The sequence below is a fragment of the Chrysoperla carnea genome, chromosome 1 (assembly GCF_905475395.1).
Source record: "Chrysoperla carnea chromosome 1, inChrCarn1.1, whole genome shotgun sequence".
NCBI classification, from domain to species: domain Eukaryota; kingdom Metazoa; phylum Arthropoda; class Insecta; order Neuroptera; family Chrysopidae; genus Chrysoperla; species Chrysoperla carnea.
The window spans coordinates 32,688,130-32,709,874 of record NC_058337.1 but is presented as its reverse complement, the minus strand read 5'-3'; the positions used below and the strand labels follow the sequence as shown (position 1 = coordinate 32,709,874).

The following is a 21,745-nucleotide window of genomic DNA, read 5'->3' as shown; positions in this document are numbered from 1 at the left end:
GACAGTTTACATATTAATTTGTCATAAACGGAGAGCGCCAAAAGGACTGCGTTTAAAAATCTCAAAATTATTCCTAATTTTAAATATTTTTTTGCACTTAATTACAGCATTTTTAAACAGTATTTATATTTTTAACTACGTTAAAATGGTGTAAACAATGAATTATAAATATAAAAACAATACAGGAATAATGCCAATTGTGGAACAATTTGAAAATGGCAAACTCTGAGTTGGCCCCATAATTGTTTATTGTATTTAGTTTATTACGCACGAAGGTAGAGCAAAACTAAAAAGAACAAAATCTAATTAAAAATTTCCTTGTGAGCAATTACGCTATGAAGTCGGCGCTAATCATATCCTATCCTAGCTACTAAAGTCGGATAGAAATTGATGCATTGAAGTCGACTACAACTCGTAGTTGACACAAGAAAATTATTGAGAGGAGCATTCGATTTAAAATTATTTTTTACTTTTTTGTGCTTTTCTTGAAATTGGTTCTATTTTTTGTAAAATTTATTTATTTGTTGTTAAGTAAATGAAGGGCAATTTACTGCTTTAGTATTAGCGTAATTTGATCAATGCATCTGTGTCAATATTGGGAAATTATTTATTCAATTTTACATTAAATTGTTTTGAAACACGTTTTGCCTTTGCGTGATTCAATTTTTTTGGACTTATAGATCCGTATTTAAAGTGAAAAATGGCTCGGAACTGCGATCCTTGTTGGAATTCCCTTAAAAAACAAAATGATAAATATAAAAACAATAAAGGAATATTCCTCGGGCTGGTACTTTGCAATTTACTAACATCAATGAATAACAACTTCGCTCACTATCGGTATTGTTGAGATTGAAATTTCTACAATCTCGAAATAGAAGAAAAATTTGTAATGCAGGAGTTGCGTTAGCTAAGCGAATTTCCTCAGAGATTGTAACAATAACATATTTTTTCTAAAAATCGAATATTGAATTTTTAATTTTTCAAGAGTTTTTAGTTCGAAAACTAAGCGTCTAGATAAAAAACCACAAGAGTAGTTTTTTGCTTAAAACTGACCAAAATATTTTTTATTTTGAAACAATTCAAAATTTTGTACTTTGCACAATATTAATCGGCTAATATAGTAATCAAGAATATTATGTGAGTGAAAATTGCCTAGGCTCCCAAATTCTTTAGCCTCATACTTGCCAACAGTCTCGTTTAGCCTCGTACTCGAATTCAGGTATCTCCAAAGAAATGTAACACAAATCATGGTGCAGGCATAAGTGTAAAACCGACGTGTCACTCATAATTTGATCACAATTATTCAACATTTTAGGAGACGTTGAAATGCAATACTTAACTATTTAAGCTAGCCGAGATCGTAACTGTAATATTAATTTTAATGAGCTCTTAATTTAGGAATTTTATTTCAGATTTTGATAAATCTATTAATGACATGTTGTAGCTTAACTTCGAGATATAAAAATTTAATCCAAGGCAAAAAACATACATTTTTTTGAAGAGATAGATTAATAACAATTTTTATGAATTTACGCTGCAAGATACCTAATAAAAAATATTTATACAAATGTTTTAATATCGTGTTAAAAGTAAATACATTTATTGTTTTGGTATTTAGTTAAATAAATAAACATGTATGATTCATTCATTCAACTATTATGGACCACCACAGTACGTGTTATGGTTTTTGTTGATTACCAATAGCGTACTTTACTGGTTTCTGGAAAATATCCAAGATAATTATAAAGTCCACAAACAGTGTTTGCTTTTAATTATTCTAAATATTTTTTCAAAAATTAAAAAAAAAACAGCAAGTGAAAACAAGCAATTGGCGTTAATTTTTAAAATAGCCTGTATAGAAAGTGTTGCCATTTTAATATAGATACATAAATAATAATCTCTATGGAAATATAAAAGCAATTGAAAATCGTGCGCGTGTGATCAATCTAACCAAAAATTAAAATGTATTTGGTTAACTTACCGAAATGTTTACTTATTTTGACTTTCGTCTGAACGACAGCCAATTCAAACTGTCTTCGTGACAGTAGTTAAAGAAACTTAAAAAATTTGCTCTTTATTTTTTATCCTTATCCCTATATATATTATAAATGTGAAAGTAAGGAAGTTTGTTGGTTTATTTGTTTGTTACGCTTTACGGAAAAACTAGCCAATGGATTTGAGCTATAATTTATTAGGATATATTTTAGAAACCAATTTAAAATAAATAAACTTATTTTGATATGTTACTGCTCCATTCATTATCATAATTTTAAACCATAAAATAAAGATTTCTGTAAAAATATATAATAGTAAATGTCAAATAATACAAGGCCTTCTTTTCTGATACACTCAATGAAATTTGACTTTTTTAGACTTTAAAAATTGAAAATTGTGCAAATATTTTAGTTGTGTAAAACAATTCCAGCAAGAGGGGTGGAGGCTATAAAGCGGTGGTTTTTACTTTTAAGCCCAAAGAAACGAGCGGAAATCAAGCTAGTTTTTAATAAAAATCATAGTCTGTAGGTACAAATATCATTAACTATGACAATGCCATTAACTATGACAATATTTTTTATCCTATCAAGTAGACACAAATTACCCTTTTAAGTTTTCCGACGACACGGGTATGATACAGATAAAAATTTTCGGGTCTCTCAAAAGAAAACGAAATACTTTCGATAATTTTTAAATACAACAATAAATGTTGTAGATTAGTCGTAATGAATCGTCTTACGAAGCTCTGAAAGTACGCCAATCAAGAAAACCTGTCACAAGTACGCACTCGAAGAGTATTTATTTTAAAATAAATAAATTAGAATTATTTTAAATTAATGCATTTTATTGTTTCAGTGGCCTCATCTCAACATAATAATAACAATATTCCACAACAAATACAACAAGATATGCAACAATCAGCTAACGGTTATATACAATTGTTGCAACAACGTGAAGAAGAGAATCGTTTGGAAGTGGAACGATTAACAGCCGAAATACGTGCATTAAAGTTACAACTATTACAAATTACAGGTGGGTTCGATTGGAAATTTAATTAAATAAAGAAATAATATATTTTTTATAGTCAAAAAATTTCAAGGTCTTATTCATTGTATAAAATGAATTTCCTAATATAATGATAATAATAATCTTTATTCAAATAAAACAATTTTACATCGTATTGAAGACGTCACAAAAAACAAATCATTATCAATCACACGTTCAAGTGTATGAGCACCGAGCTTTGCTCGTTATTGTTGTTTTGTTAAATCGTGTTTTGTGGAAATTATATACGACGTTTTCTAAAAATGAAACATAGTTAAATCGATTTATCGCCCCAAAACCTCCTGCATACTAAATTTCATGAAAACGTTTTCTAAAAATGAAACCTTTCTAAATCGATTTTTCGTCCACGAAACTCCCTGCATACTAAAAAAATAGAAAACAAAAGAAACAGAATAGCAAACATAATATCCATCAGAGGAAAGAAAAAATTTAGTAGATATTTCATAGCAGACCATTTTTTACATTTAAACTTTTGTTCTATCTCTGAAAGTTTACAAGATGGGTCCTACGGATCCATAGGTCAAGACCCAATTGACCTATGTTGCTTTTACGAAGTCGACCCCACTTTTTAAGTCCTGAGTACGCTGTAAAAATTTCAGCCTGATATCTTTTTTCGTTTTTGAGTTATCGTGCCCACAGACGGACGGACGGACGGACAACCGGACAACCGGAAATGGACTAATTAGGTGATTTTATGAACACCTATACCAAAATTTTGCTTGTGGCATCAATATTTTTAAGCGTTACAAACTTGGGACTAAACTTAGTATACCTTGCATATTACATATATGCATGGTATAAGAATGCCAACATAAATGAATATGAATACAGGAAGAACTTATTGAATTCCAAGGCGTTTAAAGGTATCCTTTTACTTCAAAGGGTTTCCGTCAGCGACATAATTGCAGGGCAGTGATTGGGAGGCAAAAATGGTTGAACGTTTTGACCTACTAGAACAACACGATTTCTATCGGAGCTGCTAAAATGAGTACAGGGGCAACTTGTCCTTTGAAGTCCGTTCACCTCAAAGCAATTATCGTTTTTAATAATAAACCTGAAAGAGGCTGGAGATATACCAGCCTCTTTCAGGTGCAACAACGGATTTTATGGACTATGTATGCCACATAGAGGGATACCCACTATAACATAACCTTCTGCTTTTGCTGAGCGGTTACGTTTTGCGCTTGCTCCCTTCTTTGGATGTGGTAGTTTTTCCTCAGATATGATTCTCCCTTATCCGTTATAAGGCATGTATTTGGATAATGCATCTCCGGTAATAGACATATTCAGACTTACTAAGTCGTTACCAAAGCAAAATATTCGTGATAATTTTGGTTACAGATTCGTTTTTATCTAATCAATGCAATCTTACTATCTCGGATTGGAATTTTGTTTGTATATATTTGCCCTAGAAGAAGAAGAAACCATACTTGCAAGTCTTTTGAGTTTTCACCTTAACCGCGAATTGTACTGATGAGAAAAGTATAACACTACTGACAGGATCAACCAAATGACTATGTGTTTGGGTTACATTAATCAGAATGTTACTAATATATATACACAATTATACTATTATGCACATATTTCGTCTTAATAAGTTTATCATGAATCCCTATACATTATTAATGTGAAAGTAAGGATGTTTGTTTGTTTGCTACGCTTTCACGCAAAAACTAATGAATGGATTTGAATGAAATTTAACAATAATATAGTTCATACATCAGAGTAACATATGAACTTTAGTTTATAAAGATATATTGAGAAAAAAAAAACTACAAAAATTTAATTTATATTAATCTGACAATTAAAAAACGTAAAATTCATGGCCATCTTTTCTGATATCTCAAAGAATTATGACTATTTTATTTTTTTTTAAATTAAAACTGTATATATATTTTACTTGTGTAAACTAATCTATACCATTTTTTCGACTGTTATGGATGGGAAATAAGTGAAAGCAAGGGAGGTGAAGGCTATAACGCGGTGGTCTTTAAAAATCTTGACTTTTAAACCCAACGAAGCGAGCGGGTATCAAGTTAGTGCTAAATATAATCGAATTATACTAACTGAACTAATGGTGAACTTCTTTAATTTCACTACAAAACCTTTATTATTAAAATAGTGAATCGCGCCTGTATCTAAGCCAGATAAAAGCTCAGTATTGAATCATTCAATAGAATTAAATTGGAATTAAACAAACACATAATACTTTGTGCGTTCTATACTTATTCCTCCGATTTTGTGATGTACAAACACACAATTTGTAGAAAATAAGAGAAGCGACTAAACTGAATTATCCAAGCGTTTAATATAATAAAGTGACATTTGTGTAATACTGAAGATGTGTGGTGTGTATTATCTAAAACAATATATCACACTCTAATCCATCTTTAATAATGGTTTATAGAGTTTGTAGTTAAATAGTTTGTACTGAAATGAATGAAACGAACGTGTTTAATGGTGTAGCCTGCCAGTAGCTCTTTCTAGCTAGCTCTATCCAGTATGATCTGTGTTCTTTTTGCACTGAGTTTAAGAAGAAAAGGATAGTCTTAGCACATTTTAATAATACAATTATTTTCTATTTGAACTTGTTATAGTACACCGATGCAAAAAGAACAGACTGAAGTTTAGTTGGTTGACTGGTGTGGTCTTGTAATAATCTTACTTTAGTTGAACGATTTTATGTTGTATTTAATTCTTTGAAAATTACTTACATATTTTATGTTTAAAATAAAAATAAAGACCAAAAGAGATTTTTAGATGGAAAACAACATTGTTTGTAATCTATGACATACGCGAGTAGCACCAAAATCTCTTTTATTTAAACTGGTTAAACATATTGTCGTCGAAATATTTTATGAGTGTGGCTAAATATTTATAAGAAAAAATGGGCGTAGTGTGTGTTGCATGCTCTTAAACTTAGAAAAATGTAAAAAGTTACAGCAATAAAATGTCAAAAGCCTTATTGTATTGTTTATCGTTGAATGGATCTTTAAAATGCAATAAAAAATTTCAAACAACTATTCTTCTGTGGTGAATGTTACACGCCCTGTCAGCTCTCAAAATATTTGACTAAGCCACCTTACGCTCCGTGATGTTATCTTAATCTTATCACGCTCGACATAATTTTACTTGACAATTTTTATCGAGTGCTATTGTTAATTTTTCAGAATTCAAAATCACATAGCTTTATAGTTTAAGGGCACAATTTTTTCACTACACGAAGGAAATCGGTTAAAAAATAGTCTTTAAAATTGTTTTAACTCTCTTTTCCTTAACTAATCGTGTTCAAAATAATTTTTGTTTAGAGTTATTTTAGCAAGTACTGCTATCGACCATTTTTTCAGACGTCGAAATCACAAAGTTTGAAAGTTAGAAGCGAGAGAAGGGGGAGAGAATATAGATATAACTACAGGTGGGTTTAAGGGTTTAAACTTTTTAAATTTCCGTTGATTCAAGTTTAAATTTGGCCTATGCTATGACACTTAATATCCGTCCATATTGTTCATAATTTACGATTTCGTTTTGGTAATTTCTTGCAAGGATTTTTGAATGTGTTACAAGATAGATTAATATTATCCAGAGAGTTTTAATATTACAGCACAAGACAATGCAAAGGAAGAATTTTTATTATCTATATTATTAAATATTCAGCGCGATTTATGTAGTCGATTTTCTATCATAAAAAACAATTCCAAAAAACAAATCAAAATATAAAACTGGATAACAATTATTTGAAAATACAAATAACTGTATTAAAAAATTTATTTCAAATATTAGTTTTTCATTTCTGTGCGTTAGTTTTTTTTTTTTGTTCATTTTCTCTTGCAAGATACTGTTTGTATATCTGTGCATTGATAATTCTGAAAATTTAATGTAATCATATAAGAAATCAAATACTTGTTTTATTGGTTAAAGAAGTAAATAGTATAGCTACTTTTACTCTGTACTCTATGAATTAATTGTAATATTAGTTTAAAAAAGGCAAACTTCTGATTTAGTAGTCAACCCAGTATGTGCCTACACCACCCACAATTTGTTTGATCAGGATATTCAAAATGACATAACATAAAATTTCCAACGTTTCCAACATAAATTTAGGACAAAAAATAAAAATTGACAGATTGTAAAATATTTTTGCATATTCTCAAAATACATGGCAAACTGAATCGATTACAAAAGTTTTAGTTTCCTAGGTAACCAGCAAACAAATCATACCGCGCTGCGATAAGGAACATTGTTCAAAAAAACAGTGGAATATTGAAAGGAGTAGTTTATTTTTACTTTATTTCAGTTATTTTTTGAGTCCAACTTTGATAAAAACGAAGTATGTTTTTAAAGCACATAGTTTAATTTAAGTGTAATTCGATCGTTTGTTTCTGATTTAAAATAACTATGAATATAGCAAAAATATAAATTCGAATGAATTAAGTTCTATTACTAGGCTCGAAAACACACTGTAAAGTTAAAAAAGTTGACCTTGGCAAAATAACTCAAAAGTATTCGTTGTGTGCGTAGTCATGGTAAGGACAATAAAATCGATGCCAGCGCTTCCAGTGAAAAATTTTGGCGTTAAAGGGGGCTGTTATGACTAATTTGCAGTTCTTTACATGTTAATGTTATAGAAATGTCAAATTAAAATTATTGTAAAACACGAATTAATTAAACTTAATGCATTAAAAATTGTGAAAATAAGAAATCAAATTGCACAAATATTATTTTTCAAATGTAAATTATCATAATTATTTATTTAAATTTATGAGACAATAATATTAAATATTCAATGTAAGTCTTAAATGCAATCCATACAATTATATATGCATCCATACAATTCTATAATTAAAGTAGTGAATCGTTACCATGGAAACGAAACTCACTCACGGAGCGAATAGACAGTTCAATTATACATTTGAACAATATTGTTGTAAGTAACTATGATTTCTTAATATTCAGCTTTTTATCGTAGTCTGTTATCGTAGTTCTATTAAAAGGCACTAACTGTCGTATGGCAAAATGATTTTTTTGAATATAGGTACAATTAACTCAATAAATGGTAATCTTTAATGAAAATAATAATATGAAACACAAAACTTACGACATTAACAATCACAAATTGAAGAGTAATACGGAACGTAATACTAACAAGCATAAAATAAAATCCTTTTCTTCTATTTATTTATACGTATACTGCGATCTAGTTTCATGAATAATAATGTGGGGTTAAGAAGAGACCTCGTTAGGGAAATGTTTTGTTTACTTAAAAATAATAAAATTGGAAACCATGTACCTGAGAAGTGCGTGCGGTTTTTATTTATACATAATGTTATCAACAATAAAAAGTTTTAATCTGAATGAATATTAGTAAGCATTCCATTCCAAAAACAAAAAATAACACAAGCCAAGGGACAGACCTCAAGGATCCACACAAATAGCTTCTAAGTATAAACAGTTTTAAAAAAAACTCGAACGACTTGAAACAACTCGACCGAATGTTACAAAATTCTTTTCGGATTTGGCTAAAAAACAAGAAAAATGCTTTAAAAATTTTTGTGCTAAATAATACATAAAAAGAACGGTTCTAGAAGCTTTGTTTTCATTATAACTCAATTTTTGTGCAAACGATTTGAAACTTTTTCTATATTCATGGCTTTTTAACGTATTTCTAAAATTATACGATATACTGGTTTATAAAAACAGAAAATTTTTCAGTTATTTGACGTTAAAAACTCCGAATTTCAATTGCCAATAACTCAGAGAGTTTTGACTTTTAGAAATATGTTTCAATGACACTTTTGCTGCGAATTTTTTCCTATATCGATTCCAGTTGTCATTTTCTGCGTAAATTTTTCAATCCCAGGGATGGAGTGGCTCCCACCCCCTGGGCAAGATTGCACAAATTTTTGTTTTCAACTTCTTTAAGTAAGCTTTAAACAATGCAATCGAACAGTTTTAATAAAGATTCATTGACTGTCCCTGGATTCCGGTGTATAAATATAACGGCTTTCCACTACGTATCTCGTACTATAGAAATTTCAGTGTCAAATCATTTTTAAAATAAATAAATATATGTGTAAAAAAACATTCCACGAAAAAGGAAAAGTATTATTATTAAACCACATTAAAAATACTGTACTATTTTTACTTTTTTGTGGAAAGCTTATATTTTAAAAAGCTTCTCTTTTTTTAAAATTGCGTTAAAAAGGTCTTTTAGGAAGTCTTCCCTCTATTTGAAAATGTTGAAATAACGTTAAATTGAATACTGCAGATAATAAATATTTGCTAATCCAATCATAACTAATATAATATTGTCTAAAGTATCTAATTCTAATCTACTTGTTCTAACTAGGATTAAAATATAACAAATCATACTGTTTATGTAACCGCGTTTTCAAGCTGTTAATAATTTATTCATACATAAATATTTTGATTTTATATAAATGTTTGTATACATATTCAATGTTCTACTACAATGGTTTATTAAAGGTATAACGTTCGTAAGTTAACTTTTTAACATAGTGAATTAAAGTTTTGTGGAGGTGTTTAGAATAACCGTACCCTTGAGAATTGCAATATTCAAAATATTTTGACCGTTAATTTAAAGAGATAGATATTCGCTATCAAAGTTGGATCTAGTTTGCATTGCTTAAATGTACCAGTTGGATAAACGTGACACTTTTTAGATAATAATTGAAAACCTTTTCTACAGATTTTTCCAGAAACAACGGTTGTTGACCGCTTTGAGTAGAAAAAATTTAAGCTCGATATCTCTTTTCATTTTTGAACTATCATGCTTAGGGAGGAATGGCCAGACGGACAGAAGAACAAACGTAAATGGACTAATTAGGTGATTTTATGAACATCTATATGTTATAGGTTATGTACCATCTTTCAATGTGACGGTACATAACCTATAACCAGCGGACGATCAAGACGCTTCTAACGGTACATCATTTGTCAAATTATGATAAGTAGTTTAGAAGCTTGGTCCGAACAGATGCACATACATACAGATCAGTCAAATACATAACCCTCACGATTGTATAGTCAGTTTGAAAAAGAAAATATGCAAATCATATAAAATTTTCGGCCAAATTTATTTAATTCATTTTTATCAACGATATCATGGCAGAAGACAATGTTGCAAATACCGCATTGTTCCTATATGAAAGGTGGTAGAACTATCAAAGCTCCTATTTGCAGACATTAAATAAGTGGACATCTTTTGGTAAGTACTAATGCAGAAAATCTCGCTATCAAAATCTGGTAGGCTTTTACGGTACTTTAATACCACTGTACCATTATTGACTCTCCATACACTTGGTTTAATTAATTGATATGATCAAAATTGTTGTGTTAATTGTTTGAAAGAGTTTTATTGTACGTTTTATATTAATTAAACCATTAAAGTAAAATTCTATTTATATAATTGAAAAATCAGAAATGTTTTTAAATACACATTGTTAGAATTAAAATCAACAAAATGATTCCTTTTTTTATCTTGATAGAATATATGTGTGTTCAAGTTTGGAAAACAATAAAATGGAAGAAACAAAAATTCGAATACACAAAGATCTTTACGATGAAAACACTCGAACGAATTTATTGTATTGTTTTTAAACTCTCAAGTTAATTAAAACAAAGTTTATGGACGTTTAAACTTTCTTGCTGAAGAAAAAAAAGAAAAGCACAAGTTTCTATTATGTTGAACTATTAGTTTAATTACAAAATAAATGATATAAAATTACTTATAATATTAAATAAAAACTGATACACATTCTTTTGGGAAAAATGAGCAGAGTTGGATTCAAAAGTTCGAAAGGTAGGGGAAAAATATTGCAGCTTATTGAATTGAATCCAAAAGGAGTCGGAATATTCATCATCTGTCAGTATGTTTGGTTTTATTTCTAAAAAAAAAAGAAAAGATAATAAGTTTCGTTCACCTGAAAGAAACAAAAAATTAAGATATTATTTCGAAATTTTATTCTCCTTATTTTTCCCAAAGATTTAAGATTCTAGAATTCTCCCTTTTTTATATTACTAACGAAGGTTTTTGTGTTTCACATGGCTGTGGGTGGTCTTTCACTTTCTTCATTGTGGTGAATGAAAATTGATTGAACTTATTTTAGCAGATGAGCTATCGTTAGAATTTTGGTGACAGTCGGGATGACGGAGAATAGATGACGCTACAAAACCTTTGCCTGAAATGAGAAATAATACTTTCAGAGTCTTCTTTTCTTGGTCGTTTCGAAAATACATGATTTTGATGCGTGGAAAAGGTGAATTCCCACGCAAACTAATATAACGGACGAGAGCAGCTAAAATAGCTTCCACGTCGCTACGTTGTAGAGCAATAATACTTAACCCGCTAGCACTGGCGTCAATAGTTTGGTATTTTTTAGGCGCGTGATTATTATCTACATTTTACATCAACGATTAGCCTACATCGTTATCGACCTTTATGAAACTTTTTATTAAAATTAATTAATAATTATTAACTAGTAGTACAAATATTATAATTTGAATTACAAAAAATTATAATGACAAATTGTTATTTTTACAAATCAAGTACTCTCGTATCGGACAGAAAAGAAACATTCAAATTACGGAACTACACGAACAGGTCCGAAAAGATGCGAAGATAATAATATTTTATGGTACACCTTTATGCGCGTAATGAAAAAAAAAGACCATAATTTCTGAAGTGCTTGAAAACAATAAATTTTTAAGACCTATATTGGTTAAAAAAATCTGAAAACTTCATAATTTGAAAATATATCAAATTATTTGAAGATAGAAAAAGTTAAAACCACATATACCATTTGAAAAATAAAAGTAATTTATGTTTTAAATGAAGCGTGAACGAAATGCTCATAACGCAAGTGCTGACGGGTCAATCGTATTTCAATAAATAAAGCACTGTAAGAAAGGCGATCATAGTTCTGGTAACATAGGATAGGTGAAATCCAAAAACGTGTATATTACGGGCTGTTCGCCACCGTAATGTAATGCCCGCCATTTAGAATTTGTTTTCACTGGAAAACGATCTCTTTATATTCATAATTCTTCATTAGATCCTTTTGAGATGAAAATGTTCACACTATTTTGTATATGTATATGCATAAATCTTTATTAAAAATCGAATTATCACTTTGAAACTTATCGTGGATATGGAATAAACATAAAAAAAATCCAAAAGAAATTTCAAAGAGAAAACTAAATTCCTGTTTCGAAGATATTAAAAGAAAATGTCGTGTCCTCATATAAATTGTCGAATAGATTTATCAAATGTTTAGAAAGATAAATTGAATTTATTATATGTATAAATTCATATACACCCTTGTATTCATTCAAAAAACTAAGTGTGGAAAATATAACTAAGATATTCACAATCATATTTGTATACAGAGCGTGCTAGGATAAAAACTATTAATAATGGAGAACAGCAAACCTCTGTAAGGGCGATTCTGTAATTTCGGTGTTTTACTTTCGAACTTTATTTTATTAAAACCATTTTGAGGCTATAATATCGAGAGAAAGTATAACAGCATATATATATTTGAAAACTACTATCATAGCTTTATGTCCTCTAGAGGACACCGTATTCAATTTAATGTGGCCGAACATGGCCTATAACCAGCGGACGATCAAAAAAATTCTAACGATACCTCAAACTATTTTTTTTTATAATTTCGAAATTAAGTATAACAATATACATATTTTTGAAAATTGCTAATTACGCCTTTTAATTTGATATCAAATACGCTATAATTAAATCAAAATTTGTTTTTCGATCATAACTTTATGCCCTCTAGATTGCACCTTATTCAATGATATATATGTGAAAAGTGCTATCATAGCTTTATGTCCTCCCTGAGGGCGCCATATTCAATTTTATGTAAAGCCACATAGCCTATAGCGAGCGATAAAGACGCTTTTAACAATACCTCATTTGTCAAATTGTGACAAGTAGTTTAGAAGCTAGGTTGGAACAGATGAACATACATACATAACTCTCGCAATTGCATCGGGGTAATAATATTTATAGTTTATTTTCACATTTTAGAGGCGTAGATTAATGGAAGGTACTTCTGCGATTGTCCAAATCGTGCCACGCATTCGTTGTGCGTGGCACGTGTGTTCACAGGAGTGTGTAAATAGTGATATTATCGCACTAATATCGTAACTATAAACGTGCTGGAAGAGGGCTGATAAATCAATAATGCCAAAAGTCATTTCTTTAAATACTTAATTCTCTGATTATTTTTAACCTTTTATCTCAATTTGGGGGTGCTTAGCAGGTGCACAAAGCCTTAAAAACAACAAATATCGATGGCTTATCCCATGGACATCAACCATCCCTCAAATTACTTAAATCGAACACCACTTTAATAACATCGTTCTTCTGTCTAGAAAACAAACCTATATACATTGGAGGTACCTGAAAGTTGTCGTGTTCGAGGGATTATAAAACGATCTATATTACACACATCCATTTCTCTCATTGCTAGATTTACACAAGATTTTATTTTCAGGGAACGCATGAACAAAATGACAATAAAGTTGCCTTAAGTGTAAATAACTGTTCTGCTTATATCGTGTCTTCATAAAATTTGCAACACTATTGGATAGCTCTCGACCAACGGCACCTACTTGTCGTCAATGTGGTCAATCATTGATGGTGGTTACATTACTAACCACCGACCACAATACCACAATATAATGCAATATGTTACATTACTCATTCCTGACGTGAAATTAACTATACCTGCTACATTCAGTAAAAAGTTTAAAATAAAAACTAGCTTTAGTTTAGAAAGTTACAAAGCTACAGATGTATTAGCAGAAACAGTTACTTTTTAATTTGTCTAGTTTGAACTAATGTTTGGTTAATGTTTGGTTAAGTTAACGGAAAGGAACCAATTTATTAAAGGATGGATTTGAAATGGAAGATAATTCCATTGATTAAAATTTTCAGGGATAGTTCAGGACTATTGAATGCTGAATATAGAATGCATATATCAAAGGTTGGTTATGTTATCATGAAACAAACACATCGATTAATATGTTCATGAAATTGACAAAATAAAAAAAATTACCGAGTAATTATTCGGATACGAAACCTTTAACTTGCACTTGAAACGTATCTAAGAAAACTCTCCATTAAATTACCTTTTGTCTTAGAGCCTTCTCCAAACTGAACCGGTTTTGAGGATCATCGCCCAATTTAAGTTGTTCCGGGTACGGAACCCTAAGCTCGGACTTGAAACATAGATAAGAACACTCTCCATTAAATTACCTTTCAAACAAAATTTAAAAAATTCAAATCGGGTCATCCGTTTACGTGCTGCGATGCCAAAGATAAACACACGGACATACAAACATCCCTTTATTTCTTCGGGGATTAAAAACACCCTTTGAAACATTTAAATACTTTGAAACAATGATAGATCGATAGAATGGTAAAGATCGCCATGAATTCCGAAGTCTGGAGTCCAAAATAAATATAGTCCAAACTATATGCTTGTCACTAAAACTAGAGGGATTGTCACACTGATTGAACGTTCAGGTGAAAAGGGTAAAACGAAAATAATGGGATTTCAAAAGAGGTTTGTACAACAGACTGTAGACTTCCGAGAGAAAATGAATCGTTTGGAAGACTAAACCTGAAAACTACCCTTATTCATCTCTGAAAAAGAGAAAATAAATGACAAAATTATTTGCAACAACAATGATTTATTTTTGAGTGAAAATTCGAGTGGAAATATTTGCCAAGAAGAAGGTCACAAGCATTCATTTGTTTTATGGTGTGATAACATTTTTTTTTTTTTTTTTTTATATATATATATTTTTATACTGTGTGTTTAACAACTATGGTCATTTACACACTATGAAGATTAATTTAAAGATATTTAACATTTAAATTATTTTGTCTCATTCGTTTGAAGAACAAATTGAGTTCTTAACTTTTCGTACATTCTGTATGCATCGTCCGTAAGAAGAAGAAGATGAAGAAAATATACTTTTCATACCAATATTATTAATATCTTTATTATTGAAATGTCAAAAACATTTTCATAAAAAAAATAATTTATTCACAAATAGCACACACCCACTGACGCTTTTTCACTTCGCACCAAATAATTTGATCCAGACTAATATTGAAATAAGAAAAGGAATCAGTAAATTAATGGTTGCTTCATAAAAATTAAGAAAAATTTCTAGAAATGTATTGATTATTTTTGTAACATTTAATATTTAAGCGATTTTTTGTGTGTATTAGGGTAAAAAAAAAAACATGTGTACACCTGCTGTTATAAGTACCAAAGTACAATCACCAAAGTGCAATCACCAAATTTCACCTAACCATTCAAGCCCTTAGCTATTTTAGTATTACACACGCCTTTAAACTTGACATATACATTATGCTAAATAATTTGTGCTTTGTAAATTGACACGTATCAAGTTATTTACCGTAAATCAACAGCTTTATGGAATTAAGGAGAAAATATTCTGGATATATAAAATATTTCTTTCCGAATCTTCTCAAAACTGTGGATAGAATCTGGTGCAACCCTTGAGGTCCACACGAATAACTCCCTGGTATAATAAGTTAAAAAAACATTAATAAATAAAAATCTCGCCCTACTCGAATCGACTCGATCAAATATTATAAAATTCATTTCGGATCATTTTGCCGTAAATATGCTTCGATCGGCCGTCACTTCATTTTTTTTTTGTTCGCTCGATATCGGTCAGGAAAAAAATTTTGAAAAATCTCGCCCGGCTCGAAACGACTTGACTGAATGCTATGAAATTATTTTCTAATCATATTGCCGTTAATATGTATTGATCGGCACCTCAACGCCGCTTAGTTTGTATTTCTGAGAAAAGTTTTCTTGGCTGATATGCAATAGAGTAATTTAATAATGTCTTATCATGGATATTATGTCTCTGAGAAGAATTTTTAATCCGTTCCGTTCCTCGGTAAAACATTCAAGTTATAGTAACAGTTTCTAAAAATTAAAATATTTCTTATTTTTGTAATGTAAACAGATGTTTTCATTACAACCATAACATTACTTTGTTATGGGCACCCATGACACTAAACTGGACTTTGCTACGCTTCAAGTTAAAACTTTAATGAAATTGATTCCCTTTAACACAATATTGCCAGTTAAAATTGCATTTTGATCAGCAGTTTCCAAAATGTTTTTCATTATTTAAAAATAAGTAATCCGACAGCGTTAAAGAAAATTGTAAAAGAAAGAAACAAGTCAAGTAGTTTACATAGCGACTTTAACAGTCGGGGTAGATTATTGGGAAAATTTGAGCCGGTCAAGATTTTAATGGCCCGACTGTTAAAATCGCCATATAAACTTCTGGACTTATTTCTTTCTTTATAGAAGTTATTAAACGCAGTCAGGTTTTTTATATTTTAATTATGTATTTACTTTATTTTAGACTTTTTAGTATCCCAGCGTTTAAAAAAAACTACATGATTATTACATGATTAAATGTTAACATAAAACTTATTTTATTTTTGTAATCACTTAATTTCCTTTACTTTGATACCCTACTTGATAGGTTTTGCAAATTTTTTTCTTACTATTTCGTTTTAAAAATCCATTATTTTGTTTTTTCAAACGCCTATCAAAGAACACTAGGATTGTTAAGACAGATATGAATGATACCCTAAATGTTAAAATCCATTGATCCGTTTGGAAGATACGATGTAATAAAGAAATTTACAAACAAAGATACATACATACATTCATGCATTCATACAGGATACGCGCGAAAAGCATAAAGCATACTTGACAGTCAGGTAATAATAAAAAGACACTTTTCCGAACACTTAATGCATTCTTGAAAACCATTAAAAATTTTATCGGAAATAATTTTTGAAGTATTTATAAATCAATAAGCCTGGGCCTGGCAGTGCAGTGTATCACGACTACTGCAGGAGCTGTGACAGTGGTGAAGAGGAGGAGACAATGTCTCTCATCTTTTCTGTCACTACCCAGCTCTTGTCATGAGGAGATGGACTTACTTGAGCCAACCTCTCTTTGACGACCTCTCCGACCTGGAGTCCATCGACGTCAAAGCTCTCCTGCTGTTCTTAAACAGCTCCAAATGGTTCACGGAGTAGTGGCCGGGAATGGCTCAACCCTTTTTCGGTATCACAACGGAACCTATGGTATAAGTGTGCCCCCCCCCACCCGGGACAGTCACTCTAACCTAACCTATAATGCAATAAAATGTTAGACGTATGTTTTTATTCTGAACCACTCCGGATACAGGACTACATAAAGTTTCGTTGCTGATTTACACTTTCTCTGCATCTCTCAGTTCTGTATCTGAGCAGGATCAACTAACGAACAGTAAAGAAATACAAATTCGAGTGAAGGATCACAGATCTCATTTATTAGTTTCTTTTTCACAAGATGAAAGTTTAATTCAAGTTAAATATATTTTATAAATTTCACAAATGAATAAACAAATAAAACTTCACAATATTTATAATAAATATAAACACTTTATTAAAAATAAAGTTTTATATTTAATAATTAAAATAAAATAATAATATTGTACAAAAGAAACATTAATTATATTAATTAATGTTTTTTGTAATAATAAGTTTATAAAAGATAATAATAAAGCATCGAAAATAAATATATATACATACCTACCTAATAATATAGATTATATAGAACACAGTTATATCGCAAAGGGAGTAAGTATAGGAAGTAGAATATGTTCCTTAAAAACTTTTTGTTTGATTAATTTAAATTGTTGACAACAAATTTCTCAAAGCATTCATTCATGAAGGACAACACGATACCATTTCGTAAAATAAATAATATACAGGGTGTTAGCCGAGTAAACGAGTATCATTAAAAGGAGTGTCGGCTTATTAAATCGGCGAAAAAGCTTTTTATCGAATATACGTCTATATATGAGTATACTAATTTATTTTAAATGTACCGTGGGAATGAAGTTCGTAGCTAAGGCCTTGGATAAAAAAATAGTTGGTCACGGAGACTGTCGAAAAAAGTAAGAGCTTAAAACTTTAGAATAACTATGTTTTTTTGAATTTTTTAATTAATTAGGTATAATATGAAGAATTAAAATTTTAGAATGTGAAAATTAATATTTACATACTATAGTTAAACCCAGCCACTTTTCGCCGTGGCTTTGTCTGATATTAATTATTAGGGGAATAAATAAAAATAATCTGGAAACACATTTAACATTTATCTCAGTTTCATCCTTTTTTCAGTTATTTCTTAATATTCGTTCCCATTAGAACTTTAAGGTACAAGGTATGTATAGACACTCTTGGGTGTAAATGCAAAATTGTTAAAATTTAGAGTCAGTCTATCGATTACTTTTGGAGTTTTGTTGCCAGAAACATACGGAAGCTAAATTTTCTTATATAAGACATACAATGAATATAAAAAAACTATTATTAATAATAAAAACGCAACAGCAAATAATGTTCTCAAGCGTTCTTTCCATCCAAATACGGACTGCGTCCAAATTTGCTTAACGTTAGTGATCTGTTGTCAACCAATACAATACAAAACCTACTTTATTAATTATTAAAAACAATACATAAAAATTTACATTGCAATAACGGAGTAAAAAGATAACAACGATGTGTAAGGTTATATGCAATACTTTCAACTTGATCTATTTTTAGCAAGTAGTGAAGCCGTATTTTCAGCGTAGTGTGCATATATCACGTGGTATACATGTCCCTTCCGAGGAAACGATTCGAGCCATGGTGATTACGTAACAAGAATTTTTACGCCCTTAAGGGAAAACTATTATAATAAAATCGCTCAACAACTAAAGAAGTTCTTACTTGAAAAATGTCTCTTATATTTCTTTACAAATCTTCGCTTCAACTCCCAAGAAATTTTTCAACAATTTCAATACAATAGCCATCCCGATTTATGTATTTTTCAAACGAATAACTTGAATATTAATCGATCCATTCCTCTGGTTATTTTTAAAACATCCTGTATAAACCGAATATTTTATAGTTCGGTATCTAATGGTACTATCAAATTTTGAGATAGAGAATTAACTATAAACTAGAACGAACAAATATTGTTTTTGAAGTATAAATATTCCAGTTGGAATGAGAATTGATATATTATTAACTAAAAAGATAAGAAACAGTTCGCTAATAATTTCCGGAAACAAAATTGTCTTCTTTGTAAAATCAGTTATAGTATTACATAATACACATTATAGATTCTATTCAGTATTGTTTTTGATTGCGATCTAATTATATGAAAACTCTCTGAATCTCAATATATTTTTTAAGGCTATTCATTTTAAATTGTAAACGTTTTTAATTATTATGTAGTTGAATTTTCATTTTCAACATAAAATTTTCCACCCCCAAGAAGGGGTAGCCCCCACCGCCTGGGCAAGATCGCAAAAATTTTGTTTTTGACTTCGTTAAGTAAGTCTTAAACAATGCAGCCGAACAGTTTTTGTAAAGATTCATTGACTATCCCTGAATTCCGAGCATTTAACGTATTTATACCTTACGGATCTCTGTTAAAACTTTCGTAAAAAGAAAATACGATCAAAAGGTTGTACGCATAACCATACCAGTATTTGTGGGGCTAAAACTAAGAACTTGTCAATTGAAAACTTCTCGAATCTTTAGATATATGATTGTAAATTATGCCGAAAATGTTTAGATATAACCCGTTATTCCAAGTCCTGCTATATCATGGACTGAGAGATGTGGGCAGATTTAACTCGCTAATTTTCTTGTATATAATCCTCCAAGAATACTCAAAGATATCTATAAACTTGTATTAATGGCGGAAAATTAGAGGATCAATCATCTCGTAAGTTTCTTTTCTTATTTTACACCCAAATAAGGCATCGAAATGACTTTAATAGTGCTTAGACTTCCATATTTTGATATAACTATATAACTTATGATAGAACTTATAACTGGCAAAGTTTTGGTACACCAACTAACATAATTCTTCTGCGCAAAATGTTTTACGAAAAAAGAGGAAAATTATCAATATAGTTGCTTCATTTGAGAAATATTTTTGCTTGTAATAGTCTGGACTAATATTTTTCAGAAAAATAAATACCGTGATTTTCAAAATATCTACTTGCACCCAAATGTAATCTATTTGACGTAATTATATTTTGTATTCACCATATTTTAGAGGCTTAATTGATTATTTCAATTGAATTTACTGAATTTAATCGAATAACCTGGATAAGAAACAATTGCCTTTTTGTTTTATATATTTTATGTATGCTGTTGTTGAAAGAAGAAATAAATAATAAATACATTCTAAACTACAAAACAAGACTAAATTTAATTATGTCATTTTAATTAAATAAATTAACTCTAAAGTTGTTGCACATTGTATGGTACTTTATTATAATAAACAATTATATATAATTTACATTACAAAAGTTTGATTTGAGTAATAAGATAGAAAGTAACGTAATACAATTCTTCGGACGTAATTTTCATTTAACATTCGTGTGTTCGAATGTGTATATAGAGGAAAGATGGCTATTTTTTACTGTCGTCTAAATCGTACTACTTTTAAATTTTTTTTTGGAAAAGGTCAATTTTATCCACACTTACATTTTATCTACGAGACAAGTATTTAGTGTCAACACTTTAGAGTTTTAAGGTTCTAGTGTCCGCCTCATACTTTTCACAATTTTCAAATGACACGTGCCAATGAAAAATGTTTTTATTTGGAATTCCAGCTCAATTCTTAGTGTATATCTCAGTTATAGGATAGTTAAGCATACGCAATGTACGACATTTAATTACTTTTTCACTTATAAAATTATTTATGAAACGTACTTAGATTTTAAAATTGTATTTTCTTTTCTTTGTTTTTTCAAAACTTTTTGCAGTTCATAATAATAATAAGTGGATTCTATGATTTAGGTAGAAGGGAAACATTTAAGGAAATTATCTACTAGAATCAGCAGGGCATGATTCAATAATTGCGCTATTAGTCGATGTTGATGGCAACTCGATGCAATGGTGGCTACTTTGTTAAAATTCTTACTTGTATTCGAGCAACAAAGCAAAAATAAATAATGTAATTAAAAGCAGGCTTGTTTTTAATCAGTGGTATAATTTAAATACCTATGGTAAAATTTCAGCAACTTGGTGTCTAAATCGTACTTAAATCAGGCTCTCAGAAACTATGTTTTTGCATCTGTTTATTAAAGCCTTAGAAATTGATTTCTCTATAAAAAATAGCTGAGATACTAAACTTTGCACATTCATTCCTAATATTTCATATTTTAAGTTTCTTAACAAATATTTTCCTAAATGTTTAATTCTACAAATCAAAAATTATTTCAGTTTCCTAACAAACTAAAAACTCGTTTGATATAACCAACTTTCCTCTATGTATGTGACTATTGTACTTACTTATATACGTTCCACAATCTATTCTCTTTGCATAATACATTAAAACTTTGTTCTATATATAAAATAGTTAAACTCTTACCATCGCGTCGTGAATACAATAAGACTACATGGTTCCACTCACGATTCGTAAAGAAATGAACCAAATTGAAATGACTTATGATTAGAGCACATTACTTTTGGTTAGCTTAGGCTTAATAAAATTAGAGGAATCACTTTTTATTCAACATTAAT

The 21,745-nt window shown here is 29.8% G+C and overlaps 1 protein-coding gene across 1 annotated transcript in view; it reads left to right on the top strand.

The window, feature by feature from the left end:
- The window catches only part of LOC123299712 (chondroitin sulfate N-acetylgalactosaminyltransferase 2), a 94,515-nt gene that overhangs the window by 45,656 nt on the left and 27,114 nt on the right, over window positions 1–21,745 (top strand). Inside the window, exon 2 of the mRNA XM_044882063.1 lies at window positions 2,851–3,031. Coding sequence (XP_044737998.1) covers window positions 2,851–3,031 — 181 coding nt within the window. The remainder of the gene's footprint in view (window positions 1–2,850; window positions 3,032–21,745) is intronic.